Source organism: Ranitomeya imitator, chromosome 1 (genome assembly GCF_032444005.1).
Source record: "Ranitomeya imitator isolate aRanImi1 chromosome 1, aRanImi1.pri, whole genome shotgun sequence".
NCBI classification, from domain to species: domain Eukaryota; kingdom Metazoa; phylum Chordata; class Amphibia; order Anura; family Dendrobatidae; genus Ranitomeya; species Ranitomeya imitator.
Genome location: NC_091282.1, coordinates 350,440,333 through 350,457,825, shown reverse-complemented (window position 1 = coordinate 350,457,825; position 17,493 = coordinate 350,440,333). Strand labels below are relative to the sequence as shown.

Genomic DNA, 17,493 nt, shown 5'->3' with positions numbered 1-17,493 from the left:
ATTATTTTCACATTGCTGTATTCTGAGAGCTATAACTTCTTTATTTTTCCGCTGATGGAGCGGTTAAATGGCTTGATTTTTTGCAGGACAAGATGACGATCTTAGCAGTACCATATTCATTTATATTTGTTTTTTTTGCTCACGCTTTTTTCCACTTTTTGTTCGGCTGCATGATGATAAAGCATTCTTTTTTTGTATTGTTTTTCATTTTCAGGAGCAGTCTAGTGTCAGTATGTTTGGAATCTCCACTTTGTAACTAAGAGAGGACATCAATGGAACTGAAGAAAAGGGGCACTCCGTCCCCCAGGATGAATTCTTGTACTTTATTCAAAAATCAAGTGCATAGATAACCTGTAAAAATATGCATCAGATCATCTTGTTACGCTTTTCAGAATGAAATTCCTTAATCATAGCTATAATTAAAGAATTTAATTCCAAAAAGCGTAAGTGGATGTTACGTTGCATTTATATTCATGCCCGCTCAGGATGTCGAGCACCCAGAATGTTAATGATGCAGGTGTGGTGAGCTGTTCTGTTTTTCAGTGTGGACCAAGAAGACATCAGTGCTTAGAGCATGGCTCCTCCATCTGTGATTCAGGAACCACATGTGGCTCGCATGCCTATGATGTGTGGCTCATAGCTGTCTGCCAGTTTTCTGCATTAGCAACTGGTCTAGCAACCGACTGTGAAAAGGAGGTCTCCAGAAGGGATTTTTATGAGTAGCCCAGTACAGAAGAGAAGATCTGGATGTGCATATATTTGCGGGAGGGAAGGGGGAAAGGTGGAGAGAAATAAATAATAGTAAGCTGGAGCTAAGATGATACTGTTAGAGGGGAGCTAGAAGCCAGATGCAATAGTGTGGATAATGTGCTTGAAACAAGAATACCAAATGAGGGCAAAGTGGGAACCTCTGGATGCAATTATAATGCCTATACGGGAGGTGGGCACAAGGTCACATTGTAATTTTCATATGAATGAAATATGAATTTCTGCAAACTGGACACCAGATAGCGGTGAAATAGGTATCCAAACAAATGTTTACACAACCCTATCTTGCATTCTCATAGTCTAGGGTAAACGTTAACCATTTCAAGTGTTGGCATATGATAACAAATTATGACAAATGATAATTAGCCCTACCCCACGGGGAAATGTTTCTAAACATACCTAAATTTGTCATGATAGGCAATATGATGTATACAGGATTTTCTAGAAAGAAATTGACACCATAAATGTAAATTAAGGCACTTGTAACTAGTCATACTTAATTGTCCAAGATAGATGATCCTATTGGGTGGCCATTCTCCTGGCTTACACCACAGGTTGATAACATTGCAATCTGTATTCTTACTACAAATATTTAATCATGACATACATCTAATTTGTATTGTATTTGATATTTGTTTCAAGATTTGTATACTAAGATTTCGGTTATCAATTCATAACCAAAATCATGACAATGGGCAGGATGGATTTAGTTGGATAGAACATGGAGCACACAATTTTGGATTACATACTAAAAAAATATCTGGCATTAAGCTTCATACATAGCCAATGTTACCTTTGCTACACTGCCGTGAAAGAAATGAAGAATGTCTCTCCCTCTATGATCTCGGCCTACTCGTAGAAGACAGTTCAAAGCTCTGCGAAGTGATGCCCAATCTATGGTGGGTATTTCTGAGACACCTTCTAGAGAAGACATTGCTCCTTTCAAGTCTTGCTCAGCGACACCCTCCTGACAGCAATGCAGCAAACAAAGTAGCTAAAAAGAAAAAGATCATATCATTCAACTTTGTGTGGGATTGTCAGACATCAGATCTTTAATAGCAGATGCAAAACAGAATATTTATTACTATTGCTACTAATTCTTCTCACCTTTTTAACCCGACTACTGTGGTCCTCCTGCACCAATCTCTGAATGATACTTTGCAGCAGACCTTGCAGTGTGTCAGGTAATTCAATAATCTTTTTGGTCAGCATCTCAAACAATCCATACACACGGAGTTCCTCACAGGCAAGCGATATCCACAAAGGGTTTGTAGAAGAGGATTTTTGCAGAAGTTCATGAAGTTGCTCAGGGCTTAATATCTGTGTGATTTGGAAAATGGGCAGATTAGGCAAACAGAAATATCCATAATCAATCTGCAGTAAAACAGTTGAGCAACAACATCTGCCATCAGCAATGTAATGGATAAACACTAGGTTCCCTTTATTCTTTTTTACTCTCAATACATTACACTACTGCTGTCACCTTACTATAGTGAGACAAGTATAAGACCACAAGGCTCCGTGCCGCCTCCAGAGACAGAAGATCCAGTTCCAGACAGTTAGATGATGGCATACTGTGGAGAACAGAGGTAGGGGTGCAGCTCATGACACACTTGTAAGAAGGAGGAAGAAATCCTTGGGTGCTCATCCAAGAGAACAGATCAGTGACGTCAGATGGAAATGAAAGCTAAAAGAAGAAATGTTATAATTTAGACATTTATACTTCAGTGCTGGATTCACAGTCACGCTGCTCAGTAATACTATGCAATGTTTTGTAATGTTGCTGTTATTGCTTCTAGTCTCCATCCACTAGCTTAGAGAGAACTGAAAATAAGTGATAGAGCCTGAACAGGGGAAAACTGATGAATAATGCAATGTACAAGTCATATAATGACCCGAAATATAGTGTTATTCCTCATGTACACAAAAATTACAACTTATTCTGAAAAGTTTCATGAAATAACCTCTTCCCAATGTATGGTGTAACAGTACATGACATCAAGTGCCAGTATACAGAATCGGCTGAGAAGCGAAACCTGCACCATGCACTGGAAATGATAGCCAAGAGCCAAGTTACACAGCCAACATCTTACTGTAAATGAACCATTTGAAGCCTGCTCTTATAGGTGCTGTTTAACCAATTAAATGCCACTTTCAATCACTAACAGCAGTATTTAGATAGCATGAAAAATGGCAATACAGACCTAATTTTATTTTTTTAAAAGGTAATCATAAAGCCAGGTCATTTTACCAAACAAACCCCAAAAAATAAAGGCTATTTTTTCGACATCTCACTGAACTTGGAAATGTTTTTCATTTTCCATTCCATAGTTTGTTAAAATGAATGGTGTCATTCAAAACTACAATTAGTACTGCAAAAAAACAAGCTCTCATATGACTATGCTGACAAAAAAAAAATAAAAAAGCTATGGCTCTTGAAAAAAAGTTAGGAGAAAACAGAAGAGCAACAGTTAAAAAAAAAAAAAACACCTTGTCGTGAAGAGGCTAAAGTGGTAGCCATAAATCTCATTAAAAACTTGGACAAAAGAACGAACAATTTAAACAAACGCATATTGCAGCCTAAAAACATACTAAGGCTACGTTCACATTAGCGTTTGCGGGGCTGCGTCTTGCGGGGCTGCGTCAGGCGCAGCCGCGGCGACGCATGCGTCATGCGCCCCTATATTTAACATGGGGGCGCATGGACATGCGTTGTCTTGCGTTTTGAGACGCATGCGTCTTTTTTGGCGCAAGCGTCAGGGCGCAGAGGACGCAGCAAGTTGCATTTTTTTTTCGTCCAAAATCATGCCAAAAAAGGACGCATGCGTCACAAAACAATGCGTTTTGCATGCGTTTTTGTTTGCGTTGTGCGTTGCGTCGCCAACGCAGCACCGCACAACGCAAATGTGAACGTAGCCTAAGAAGATACATGTTAAATGATGGTGTAAAGGTGTACAGCATAGGAAGAGTCAGTCCAATAATGCATTTATTTCACCTGATTTATGGCATCAATGAATAGGTAAGTGGAAATGTCAGCGAGATTGACAGAAGTGTTCAGGACATGCTGCAGTATGTCTTTCATCTCTTCATTTCTCCAACAGTTTCTCAGCTTCATAAGAATATCCTCTCGCGCTGAAAACCACAAGGTAATAAAAACCATCACATAAGGCAAGAGCGGCCTGAGGCGGCACTACCGAGAGTCTGAGGACATTTCTTGGTTTGATTGAGTGGCGCATTTGAATAATGATAAATATTGTTGTATTAAGGTCATTTTTACGTATTATGGAACTTACACAAAGGGTCCATAGTGCAATCTTAGGCTTTAGGGACAGCTTCAAGTAAACATATTTGGCACATCTGATGACTACATAAAGAGGTAAGAGGCACTGCGGATGTTGCATCGATGGCAACTGGACAAGTTATGTGCAGAACCAGCAGGCATCTTCTAATTAAGAGCATATTCGAATTAAAAGCATACAGGGCCCACAAGAGACCTGCGGATACAGGCAAGCGACTGTGGAAGCAACATCAACAGTACATATCTCACCTAGTGACGCAAAATAACCTCAAAGTAGAACAGGTAGTCCTAGCTGATATGGAGGTAGACAGAAGGTAGTGGTCAGACATACAAGCGTTGATGAGAGAAAGTATGTACTAAACTTTCAATTTGGTTTGCAGTTACACTTTTAAGGGAATCTGTTACCAGATTCTTACCGTCCTATCCAAAAGCAGCATAAGATAGAGACAGAAAGTGTCACTTACTGGACTTCATGCTGTAGTTTTGAGAAAATCACTGTTTTATCATCAAGAGATTATTATCTGTAGATAATATGTAAATATAATATGTAAATAGTGATAATATGATAATATCTAAATAGGGATGAGCAAGTATACTCGTTACTCAAGATTATTTCTGTGCTATGTTGTGCATAAATATGTGATTCTTCAGAATTTCTTTTAGTCTTTGCCTGATGAAGAGACCTGTGTAGTCTCGAAAGCTTGCAATTTGTTACCATCTTTTCAGCTAGTCATTAAAAGGCATCAACCACTGATATTTTTCTATCCACTGGCTAACACGGTACCAAGATATATATCTTTCCTGTATCAAACTGGATGATACCAGAATGTACCGCATCTTTATGGAACTAAAACCACTTCTGAAGAAACGTGCACAAATGGACAGCGACATTTTTTTCCTATGTAAATGCAAAAATGAGAATCTAATTCCCAAAGGACTCTGGATTACAAACCCAATTCTTCATACCTACAACACCCATTATGCACAAAACCTGTGTCTCAGGACTTCTGAGAGATTAAGGAATCATCTTTTGCATGTCTGCTACAGCATAAAGTGTAAAGTCCAAGGGCAATTTGAAACTCTGAGGAAAACACTTACAGAAGACACAGAGCAAAAATTACAACAATAATACAACAAACTACAGACTTTTCTGATTCATAACAAGGAAAAGAAACTGAACAGATTGCGCCTCAATTCAGGACTCTATGCAAACAGATACAAAACAAAGCCAAAACCTGACAACTTGGACAACCACTCCATTCCAGACACAAAAGCATCCAAGGCTACTTTCACTCTTGCGTTGGTACGGGTCCTTCGCTAAGCGTCGGGCCGACGTACCGACACATGTTGTGAAATTTGTGTACGACATGGGCAGCGGATGCAGTTTTTAATGCATCCGCTGCCCATTCTGAAGTCCGGGGAGGAGGGGGCGGAGTTCCAGCCGTGCATGCGCGGTAGAAAATGGCGGACGCGACGTACAAAAAAACATTACATTGAACGTTTTTTCGTGACGACGGTCCACCAAAACACGACAGATCCGTTGCACGACAGACGCGACATGTGCCCATCCGTCGCTAATACAAGTCTATGGGCAAAAATCGCATCCTGCGGGCACATTTTCAGGATCCGTTTTTTGCCCAAACCGACGTATTGCGATGGATTGCAAAAAACGCAAGTGTGAAAGTAGCCTAACTGTGTCATTAATCTCTCAGATTATAAACCTAACAAAGTGGAGCTGGCTGTGCTTTCCAGAGGACTCTCATTTTGTCCTACTAAGGCCCTGGATCAGTAGCGTAGCTACTGTACTGGGGGGCACAGGGTGCGGGCGCCCCGGGCCCGGTGCTCTGAGGGGGCCCACCCAGAGCTACGCTACTGTAACTGTATCGGAGCGCGTATGGGGCCCCTGAACAGGCGGGGGGCCCGCTGCCGAAAGTGGGCCCCCTGCCTGTAATCGCAGGGTCAGCTGTACCGGCATTTAGCTGATACAGCTGACCGCAATGATGAGGGAAGGAGCGCTGCACCCCTTCCCCCATCATTCCCCTGTCAGCGTCTGACGTCGGCGACGCTGACAGAGGGCGCGCTGAGTCACTGCCCGGCGCCCGCTGTCAGGAGACGAGTGGGAGCTCAGAGCAGCGCAGGAGCAAGAAAGAAGAGAGGTGAGTATTTATTTATTTTTTTAAGGGGTGCTGCCTTATAGTACAGAATCTGCCTATGGGGGGTCTGCCTAATACTACAGGGTCTGCCTATGGGGGGGATCTGCCTAATACTACAGGGTTTGCCTAATACTGCAAGGTCTGCCTATGGGGGGGTCTGCCTAAGGCTACTTTCACACATCAGGTTTTTGGTTTCAGGCTAAATCCGGCAAATTTGCTATAAAACGGATCCGGCGTAAATTGTGAAAAACTGATGCACCGGATCCGTTTTTTAGCTGGATCCGGCTCTCTGTACTGCGCATGGTTTTTGACGAGAGAGAGAGGAGAGAGAGGGGAGAAGGGAAAGAGGAGAGAAAGAGAGAGAGAGGAGAGAGAGAGAGATATTCCATGACAGAATCAAAAGCAAAGCTTCTGGGCATGCTCAATGTGTAAAAAACGGATTCAATTGCCGGAAACGTTCATTCACACATCAGTTCCATGCGTTTATTGCCGGAAACGTCCCTTCAGGCTTTTTCGCCGGACACAAAAAACGTTGCAGGAGACATTTTTTGTGTGCGGCAAAAAAGCCTGAAGGGACGGATCCGGCACAAAACGGATGAAACGCATGTCCTTCAGGCACAATCTGGTGCTAATACAACTCTATGGGAAAAAAACGGATCCGGATTGTGCCCGAAACTGCCGGATTGTGCCTGAAAGAAAAAACCTGATGTGTGAAAGCAGCCTCATACTACAGGGTCTGCCTATGGGGGGTCTGCCTAATACTACAGGGTCTGCCTTATACTACAGGGTCTGCCTATGGAGGTGCAGCCTTATACTACAGGGTCTACCTATAGGGGTGCTGTCTTGTACTACAGGGTCTGCCTATAGGGGTGCTGCTTTAAACTACAGGGTCTGCCTGCGGGTGCTACCTTATGCTACAGGGTCTGCCTATGGGGTGCTGCCTTGTGCTATAGAGTCTGCCTATGGGGGGTGCATTATACAATATAGAGAAGACCTATGGGGAGTGCATTATACTATATTGAGGACTATCTGGTACATTATACTATATTGAGGACTATCTGGTACATTATAATGCACCAGATAGTCCTCAATATAGTATAATGCACCAGATCGTCATCAATATAGTATAATGCACCAGATAGTCCTCAATATAGTATACTATATTGATGACGATCTGGTGCATTATACTATATTGAGGACTATCTGGTACATTATACTATATTGAGGATTATCTGGTGCATTATACGATACGATACGATACACTTTATTGATCCCGTGGGAAATTATGGTATCACAGCAGCACAACTTAAATCATAAAATCATAAAAAGAATTACTTAATTGACATGACAGTGGAGTTGACAGAAGAACATTATACATTAGAATAGGACATACACAACGAGTGAACTGAAATGTAGAGAAATAAAGTAGACATTTACCATGATGATTTAACCCTAATGTTATTGTTGTACATCCCCATAGCAGTTGGCACAAACTATTTCCTAAATTTTTCCTTCTTACACCTCAGAAGTATTAGCCGGTTACTGAAGGTGCTCTTCTGTCTCATGAATAGCTCATATAGTGGATGTGCGTTATTGTTCATAATCGCCATACACTTTCTCAGAGTTCTTCTCTCTACTACCTCCTCAAGAGAGTCCAGATTGCAGCCGACAGCAGAGCTTGCCTTTTTATACTATAAAAAGTCCATTATACTATATGGAGGCTATCTACAGGGGCATCATACAGTGTGGGGATTACAGTGTTGGAGGCTACTAAGGGGTCAGTATACTGTGTATAAGAGAGCATCATGCTGTGTATAGGGGAGCTGTACAGGAGGCAGACTCTGGATATTATTAAATGTGAAGTGGGCACTTATTGTTATAGGGGAACTCAGGGCAATATTACTTTCTAGGGGGCAAAATATGGGCACTGTCTTCTAGGGCACTTGCACCTGGCATTGCTATATTATAGAGGGGTGCCTTAGAATTTAGAGGGCACAGAGAACCACACAGCAGGGCAGTAATAGGGACACATACGGCAGCAGCGGCTCAGTATTGGGGTATCAGGGGCAGTAATAGGGGCACATACGGCAGCAGCGGCTCAGTGTTGGGGTATCAGGTGTAGTAATAGGGACAGATATGGCAGCAGAGGCTCAGTATTCAGGTATCAGGGGCAGTAATAGGGACAAACATACGGCAGCAGCGGCTCAGTATTGGGGTATCAGCGGCAGTAATATGGACACATACGGCAGCAGCGGCTCAATGTTGGGGTATCAGGTGCAGTAATAAGGACACATATGGCACAAGCGGCTCAGTATTGGGGTATCAGGTGCAGTAATAAGGACACATATAGCAGCAGTGGATCAGTATTGGGGTATCAGGTGCAGTAATAGGGACACATATGGCAGCAGTGGCTCAGTTTTGGGGTATTAGGTGTAGTAATAGGGACACATATGGCAGCAGTGGCTCAGTATTGGGGTATCAGCAGGATGAGGAGTTTGTGCAGGTTGGGAATAGATTGTGATGTGGCTGGAATATGAGAAGTGAAATGTGTCTTTGTTGTATTCTCTGCAGCAGACTCGTTGCTGGAAGAAGTTGTCATGTCGGTCTGGGCCAGATGGAAAAGACGGGAAAAGTGACGATTCCATCAAAAAGAACGTCAGGGGTAAGACATTATTTGTAACTGTGCTGTGATCGGTTATATATTCTGCAGGGCTGGTATTTACCACTGACCATATGGCGGTAATATCCATGTTGGTCTTTATATAGAGATTATCTTCAGTAACATCGCGGTCATCTGCTGAGGCTCTCCTCCAGTATTATCCAGTATAACTCGTCACCAAGTTGTAATCAAGGTTACCTGGTTAGGGGCCCACTCAGAAGCTTTGCCCCCCCCCCTCCGAGCCAAAAGCCTAGCTACGCCTCTGCCCTGGATAAAACTGAACTCTGCAGTGATATGGAAGATTTTTTCAGGAGACTGTGCCTGAGGGAATATTTCAATGATACAGAAGATTCGGAACCCACCTGGAATGAAGGAAAAGGAATCCTAACAACAAAGAAGAGGTCAGACTGGACACCTCCACCTGGACGCAACCCTCATTTGGATAACTATATAGACTCCTTCAGACATTTAATAAAATCCACCATCATAGATACTAACAGGAGATAAGCATCCAACATCAGTGCCCAGGAGAGAAGGGCCGTGCAGTCTCTGAAAACCAACAAAGAAATCATCATCAAACCTGCTGACAAGGGAGGTGCAATAGTCATGATGAACACATCAGACTATATGAAGGAAGCAAACAGAAAACTTATGGACACACACTACTGCAAAAAATTGGAGTCGGATCCTACACAGGACTATTACAAGGAACTAAACAAGTTGGTATCTTGTCTACCCGACGAATCCATAAGAGCCATTGACCTGATACCAGAAAGTCCAAGAACAGGTATATTCTACATGCTTCCCAAAATCCACAAATCTGGAAATCCAGGAAGACCAATTATTTCATGTGTGGGCACCCTTACTGAGCAGGTATCTGGATAAGTAGAGGGTATTCTTAAACCCCTAGTAAAGGATACACCCAGCTTCATTCAGGACACAACTGACCTATTGAATAAACTATCAGCAATAGGTCCTCTACCAGAAGGAACCATCCTGGTCACCATGGATGTGGAATCTTTGTACTCCAATATCCCACACCAGGATGGATTAAATGCCTGCAAATTCTTTCTGGAAAACACAGGGACTGAAGCGGATTCTGTGGTGAAACTTATAAAATTCATCACCCACAATTACTTTGAATTTGACAAGAAGATCTATCTACAGGAGACTGGCACAGCAATGGGAAGTAAAATGGCCCCACAGTATGCAAATCTTTTCATGGCCAAGCTTGAAAGCGACTTTTTATCCTCATGTCCCATCAGGCCTCTGGCCTACTACCGCTACATTGACAATATTTTAATCATCTGTACAGAGTCTGAGCCACAGCTAAAGACATTCCATGAACAGTTTAATCAATTTCATCCTACCATCAACTTGACACTCAACTACTCCTGTACTGAAATTAACTTTTTGGACACCATCATTAAGCTGCAGAACAATAAAATAGAGACATCCCTGTATCAGAAGCCAATCGACCGTCCAACATACCTTAAATGGGAGAGTTTCCATCCAAAACACACAAAAAAACTATTATCTACAGCCAAGCCATCAGATACAATCGAATATGTTCCAACCCAATGGATAGGGATGAACACCTTGGTCGCCTCAGAAAAACCTTTTGGAATCAGGGCTACCATCCAAGAACAATTGAAAACCAGATTACAAGAGCCACCAGAATATCAAGGAATCACCTGCTACATTACAAAGCTAAAGAAGAAAATAACCGGGTACCTCTAGTAGTTACCTGCAATCCAAATCTGGGGGTGCTAAGGGGAGCTGCACGAAAATTACAACCTTTACTACAAAAAGATGTCCGCTTACAATCCATTTTTCCAGACCCCCCGCTACTGTGTTTTAGGCAGCCCCCCAATCTAAGAAGAATCATTGTCAAGAGCTCTCTGTCCTCTCCAACAGCTGCTGGAACCTTTCCTTGCAATCAGAAAAAATGTAGAACCTGTCCATTTATAATGACCACAGATAGGATAAAGATCCCCAATTCACATCAGGACTACAAGATACCAGGTACCTTCAGCTGCATCACATCCAATGTGGTGTACCTAATTATTTGTACTAAATGTCCAACTGGGGGTCTGTATGTGGGAGAGACAGGGCAAAAGATTAGAATAAGAATGAATTCTCACCGCCACACAATAAGAGAAAAAATAATGGATCTACCTGTGGCAATATATTTTTGTCTCCCAAATCATAACATTATAGACATTAAATTACTTGTATTAAAAAGTAGCTTCAAATCTAAGACAGAAGAGTATAGGAATATAAACGGATGACGACCTTTGACAGTCTTAGTGCAGGAATCAATGTGTCGCATGGATTTATGTCTTTTTACATCAAAAAAGGAACTAAGGAACTTACCACTCAGACTACGTGGGATCATCACAACAGAACCAGACCCCAATGAGAGGACAATTAAACATTCCTTATCTAAGAACTGGTCCAATATTTATGGACATAACTGTTTATCACTCATGGTAATTCTGCTTCATGTCACCTGTCTTATCCATGTTTTTTTTTTTGTGCTATGTTGTGCATAAATATGTGATTCTTCAGAATTTCTTTTAGTCTTTGTCCGATGAAGAGACCTGTGTAGTCTCCAAAGCTTGCAATTTGTTACCTTTTACTGGCTAACTGAAAAGATGGTATCAACCACTGAGGACTATCAATTCTAAATCGTTTTCAAATTAAAGTCAGACATTGCTTTTCAACCATGCTTCCACAGATTTTAAAAAAATATATATATAACTCATGAAATAGGCCTGGACATAAATGATGGTACCCTTAACCTAATATTTTGTTGCACAAACTTTTGAGGCAATCACTGCAATCAAACGATTCTTGCAACTGTCAATGAGACTTCTGCACCTCTCAACAGGTATTTTGGCCCACTCCTTAAGAACAAACTGCTCCAGTTGTCTCGTGTTTGAAGGTTGCCTTTTCCAGATGGCATGTTTCAGCTCTTTGCAAAGATGCTCAATAGGATTTAGGTCAGGACTTATAGAAAGCCACTTCAGAATACTGGTACGTTAAATTTTTACCCTTAGCCATTCTTGGGTGTTTTTAGCTGTGTGTTTTGGGTCATTATCCTGTTGCAAGACCCATGACCTGCGACTGAGACCAAGCTTTCTGACACTGGGCAGCACATTTCTCTCTAGAATCCCTTGATTGTCTTGAGATTTCATTGTACCCTGCACAGATTCTAGACACCCTGTGCCAGATGCAGCAAAGCAGCCCCAGAACATAACAGAGCCTCCTCCATGCTTCACAGTAGGGACAGTGTTCTTTTCTTGATATGCTTCATTTTTCCATTGTGAACATAGAGTTGATGTTCCATTTTTGTCTCATCTGTCCATAGAACATTCTCCCAGAAGCTTTGTTGCTTGTCAACATCTAGTTTGGCAAATTCCAGTCTGGCATTTTTACGATTTTGTTTCAAGAATGGTGTCTTCCTTGGTCATCTCCCATGAAGTCCACTTTGGCTCATACAAAGACGTATGGTGAGATCTGGCACTCATGTTCCTTGAGCTTGAAGTTCACCTTTAATCTGTTTAGAAGTTTTTCTGGGCTCTTTTCTTACCATTCGTATTATCCGTCTCTTTTATTTGTCATCAATTTTCCTCCTGCGGCCACGTCCAGGGAGGTTGGCTACAGTCCTATGTATCTTAAATTTCTGAATAATATGTGCAAGTGTAGTCACAGGAACAACAAGCTGCTTGAAGTTGAAATAATCTTATAACTTTTACCTTTAACATGTTTGTCTATAATTTTCTTTCAAATCTCCTGAGACAACTCTTTCCTTCGCTTCCTCTGGTTCCATGTTGAGTGTGATACACACCATGTCACCAAACAGTATAGCGAGTAGCCCTATATACAGGCCCACTCACTGATTCCAAGATTGTAGACACCTGTGATGTAAGTTAGTGGACACACGTTGATTTAACATGCCTTTTTGTCACATTATTCTCAGGGGTACCAACATTTCTATCCAGGCCTATTTCATGAATTTTTGGGACCATGGTTGAAAAGCAATGTCTGACTTTCATTTGCTCATTTTCATAGATTTTTTATTTATTATTACTTTTGTCAGATTTAAGTTATTTCTGTGACCATTGTGAGTTTTTCTGTCATTAAATGAGGGGTACCAACAATTTTGACCACGTGTGTAAGTAAGTTAATAGATTGGTGATAGTCGTTTGCCTGCCAGCATCAATGGGGCCTGTGTCATTCGCATAATGTCCACTGTGAACACAGGGTACACTAAGCTTATGTAATTTATGTCTCTCTATTATATTTGTTAATGGGTATTTGTTTTATCAATGTTATACTATTTACTTGACTCTGGGTATAAAATATTTTCATTTTATAAACTTTTGTTGGTGAGCTTTCTTTGCTGACCGTCTCCTAGAATCTGTGTTAAGGGCATTGTTATTGTGCGGTGTTCTTATCGGTTGATATTGGTATTGTCAATAATAATATTTCTTGATGTTATTTCTCAATATCTTTATCATTCGATATTATTGTTGTTCACTATAATTTATTACATCTTGTCACCACCTCTGATTAGCTGCTGGTGTGTTCTGAGCTGGGTTGTGAAGAGCTGAGCTTTTAGAGAACTGCTAGATCTGCTGCACAGAAAACTGTGATTTTATCAAAACTACAGCAAGCAGCAAAGTAAGTGACACATCCCTGAAATCCAGTTCTCTGGCCATACTGCTCTCAGATGGGGTGGCAAAAATCTGGTGACAAATTCCCATTAATGAAAGACCTACAAAAATAGATAAATAGGTCAGTAGCAATGAAAATTGGATAGCAATGGAAATATGAAGGAAAAACTAGGTTTGGATACTATGGGCACAATATTTTGAGTGCATCTGTCACTATTCACTGTTAACCCCTTTACCCCCAAGGGTGGTTTGTACGTTAATGACCAGGCCAATTTTTACAATTCTGACCACTGTCCCTTTATGAGGTTATAACTCCGAAACGCTTCAACGGATCCTGGTGATTCTGACATTGTTTTCTCGTGACATATTGTACTTCATGATAGTGGTAAAATTTCTTTGATAGTACCTGCGTTTATTTGTGAAAAAAACGGAAATTTGGCGAAAATTTTGAAAATTTCGCAATTTTCAAACTTTGAATTTTTATGCAATTAAATCACAGAGATATGTCACACAAAATACTTAATAAGTAACATTTCCCACATGTCTCCTTTACATCAGCATAATTTTGGAACCAATTTTTTTTTTTGTTAGGGAGTTATAAGGGTTAAAAGTTGACCAGCAATTTCTCATTTTTACAACACCATTTTTTTTTAGGGACCACGTCTCATTTGAAGTCATTTTGAGGGGTCTATATGATAGAAAATTCCCAAGTGTGACACCATTCTAAAAACTGCACCCCTCAAGGTGCTCAAAACCACATTCAAGAAGTTTATTAACCCTTCAGGTGTTTAATAGGAATTTTTGGAATGTTTAAATAAAAATGAACATTTAACTTTTTTACACAAAAAATTTACTTCAGCTCCAATTTGTTTTATTTTACCAAGGGTAACAGGAGAAATTGGACCCAAAAAGTTGTTGTCCAATTTGTCCTGAGTACGCTGATACCCCATATGTGGCAGTAAACCACTGTTTGGGCGCATGGGAGAGCTCGGAAGGGAAGGAGCGCTATTTGACTTTTCAATGCAAAATTGACAGGAATTGAGATGGGACGCCATGTTGCGTTTGGAGAGCCACTGATGTGCCTAAACATTGAAACCCCCCACAAGTGACACCATTTTGGAAAGTAGACCCCCTAAGGAACTTATCTAGAGGTGTGGTGAGCACTTTGACCCACCAAGTGCTTCACAGAAGTTTATAATGCAGAACCGTAAAAATAAAAAGTCATATTTTTTCACAAAAATTATATTTTTGCCCCCAATTTTTTATTTTTCCAAGGGTAAGAGAAGAAATTGGACCTCAAAAGTTGTTGTCCAATTTGTCCTGAGTACGCTGATACCCCATATGTGGCAGTAAACCACTGTTTGGGCGCATGGGAGAGCTCGGAAGGGAAGGAGCGCCGTTTGACTTTTCAATGCAAAATTGACAGGAATTGAGATGGGACGCCATGTTGCGTTTGGAGAGCCACTGATGTGCCTAAACATTGAAACCCCCCACAAGTGACACCATTTTGGAAAGTAGACCCCCTATGGAACTTATCTAGAGGTGTGGTGAGCACTTTGACCCACCAAGGGCTTCACAGAAGTTTATAATGCAGAGCCATAAAAATAAAACAAAATTTTTTTCCCACAAAAATTATTTTTTAGCCCCCAGTTTTGTATTTTCCCTAGGGTAACAGGAGAAATTGGACCCCAAAAGTTGTTGTCCAATTTGTCCTGAGTACGCTGATACCCCATATGTGGGGGGGAACCACCGTTTGGGCGCATGGGAGGGTTCGGAAGGGAAGGAGCGCCATTTGGAATGCAGACTTAGATGGAATGGTCTGCAGGCGTCACATTGCGTTTTCAGAGTCCCTAATGTACCTAAACAGTAGAAACCCCCCACAAGTGACACCATTTTGGAAAGTAGACCCCCTAAGGAACTCATCTTGATGTGTTGTGAGAGCTTTGAACCCCCAAGTATTTCACTACAGTTTATAACGCAGAGCCATGCAAATAAAAAATATTTTTTTTTCCACAAAAATTATATTTTAGCCCCCAGTTTTGTATTTTTCCAAGGTTAGCAGGAGAAATTGGACCCTAAATGTTGTTGTCCAATTTGTCCTGAGTACGCTGATACCCGATATGTGGGGGGGAACCACCGTTTGGGCGCATGGGAGGGCTCGGAAGGGAAGGAGCATCATTTGGAATGCAGACTTAGATGGATTGGTCTGCAGGCGTCACATTGCGTTTGTAGAGCCCCTAATGTACCTAAGCAGTAGAAACCCCCCACAAGTGACCCCATATTGGAAACTAGACCCCTCATTGAACTTATCTAGATGTGTTGTGAGAACTTTGAACCCCCAAGTGTTTCACTACAGTTTATAACGCAGAGCCGTGAAAATAAAAAATCTTTTTGTTTTCCCACAAAAATTATTTTTTAGCCCCCAGTTTTGTATTTTCCCAAGGGTAACAGGAGAAATTGGTCCACAAAAGTTGTTGTCCAATTTGTCCTGAGTACGCTGATACCCCATATGTTGGGGTAAACCCCTGTTTGGGCACACAGGAGAGCTCGGAAGGGAAGGAGCACTGTTTTACTTTTTCAACGCAGAATTGGCTGGAATTGAGATCGGACGCCATGTCGTGTTTGGAGAGCCCCTGATGTGCCGAAACAGTGGAAACCCCCCAATTATAACTGAAACCCTAATCTAAACACACCCCTAACTCTAATTCCAACGGTAACCCTAACCACACCTCTAACCCTGACACACCCCTAACCCTAATCCCAACCCTATTCCCAACTGTAAATGTAATCTAAACCCTAACCCTAACTTTAGCCCCAACCCTAACTGTAACCCTAACCCTAGCCCTAACCCTAGCCCTAACCCTAACCCTAGCCCTAGCCCTAACCCTAACCCTAGCCCTAACCCTAGCCCTAACCCTAACCCTAGCCCTAGCCCTAACCCTAGCCCTAATGGGAAAATGGAAATAAATACATTTTTTTTTATTTTTCCCTAACTAAGGGGGTGATGAAGGGGGGTTTGATTTACTTTTATAGCGAGTTTTTTAGCGGATTTTTATGATTGGCAGCCGTCACACACTGAAAGACCCTTTTTATTGCAAAAAATATTTTTTGCAATACCACATTTTGAGAGCTATAATTTTTCCATATTTTGGTCCACAGAGTCATGTGAGGTCTTGTTTTTTGCGGGACGAGTTGACGTTTTTATTGAAAACATTTTTGGGCACGTGACTTTTTTTATCGCTTTTTATTCCGATTTTTGTGAGGAAGAATGACCAAAAGCCAGCTATTCATGAATTTCTATTGGGGGAGGCGTTTATACCGTTCCGCGTTTGGTAAAATTGATAAATCAGTTTTATTCTTCGGGTCAGTACGATTACAGCGACACCTCATTTATATCATTTTTTTATGTTTTGGCGCTTTTATACGATAAAAACTATTTTACAGAAAAAATAATTATTTTTGCATCGCTTTATTCTCAGGACTATAACTTTTTTATTTTTTTGCTGATGATGCTGTATGGCGGCTCTTTTTTTGCAGGACAATATGACGCTTTCAGCGGTACCATGGTTATTTATATCTGTCCTTTTGATCGCGTGTTATTCCACTTTTTGTTCGGCGGTATGATAATAAAGCGTTGTTTTTTGCCTCGTTTTTTTTTTTTTCTTACGGTGTTTACTGAAGGGGTTAACTAGTGGAACAGTTTTATAGGTCGGGTCGTTACGGACGCGGCGATACTAAATATGTGTACTTTTATTGTTTTTTTTTTTTATTTAGATGAAGAAATGTATTTATGGGAATAATATATATATTTTTTTTTTCATTATTTTGGAACATTTTTTTTTATTTTTTTTACACATTTGGAAAATTTTTTTTTTACTTTTTTACTTTGTCCCAGGGGGGGACATCACAGATCAGTGATCTGACAGTTTGCAC

The 17,493-nt window shown here is 41.1% G+C and overlaps 2 protein-coding genes across 2 annotated transcripts in view; both read right to left on the bottom strand.

The window, feature by feature from the left end:
• The window catches only part of LOC138657768 (uncharacterized), a 49,030-nt gene extending 46,962 nt beyond the window's left edge, over positions 1-2,068 (bottom strand). The window contains exons 1-2 of the mRNA XM_069745433.1: positions 1,876-2,068; positions 1,562-1,762 (exon numbers count right to left, since the gene is read on the bottom strand). Coding sequence (XP_069601534.1) covers positions 1,562-1,762; positions 1,876-1,980 — 306 coding nt within the window. The 5' untranslated portion in view covers positions 1,981-2,068. The remainder of the gene's footprint in view (positions 1-1,561; positions 1,763-1,875) is intronic.
• A 165-nt stretch (positions 2,069-2,233) lies between these two features.
• The window catches only part of LOC138664669 (telomerase protein component 1-like), a 38,104-nt gene continuing 22,844 nt past the window's right edge, over positions 2,234-17,493 (bottom strand). The window contains exons 8-9 of the mRNA XM_069751615.1: positions 3,764-3,900; positions 2,234-2,455 (exon numbers count right to left, since the gene is read on the bottom strand). Coding sequence (XP_069607716.1) covers positions 2,234-2,455; positions 3,764-3,900 — 359 coding nt within the window. The remainder of the gene's footprint in view (positions 2,456-3,763; positions 3,901-17,493) is intronic.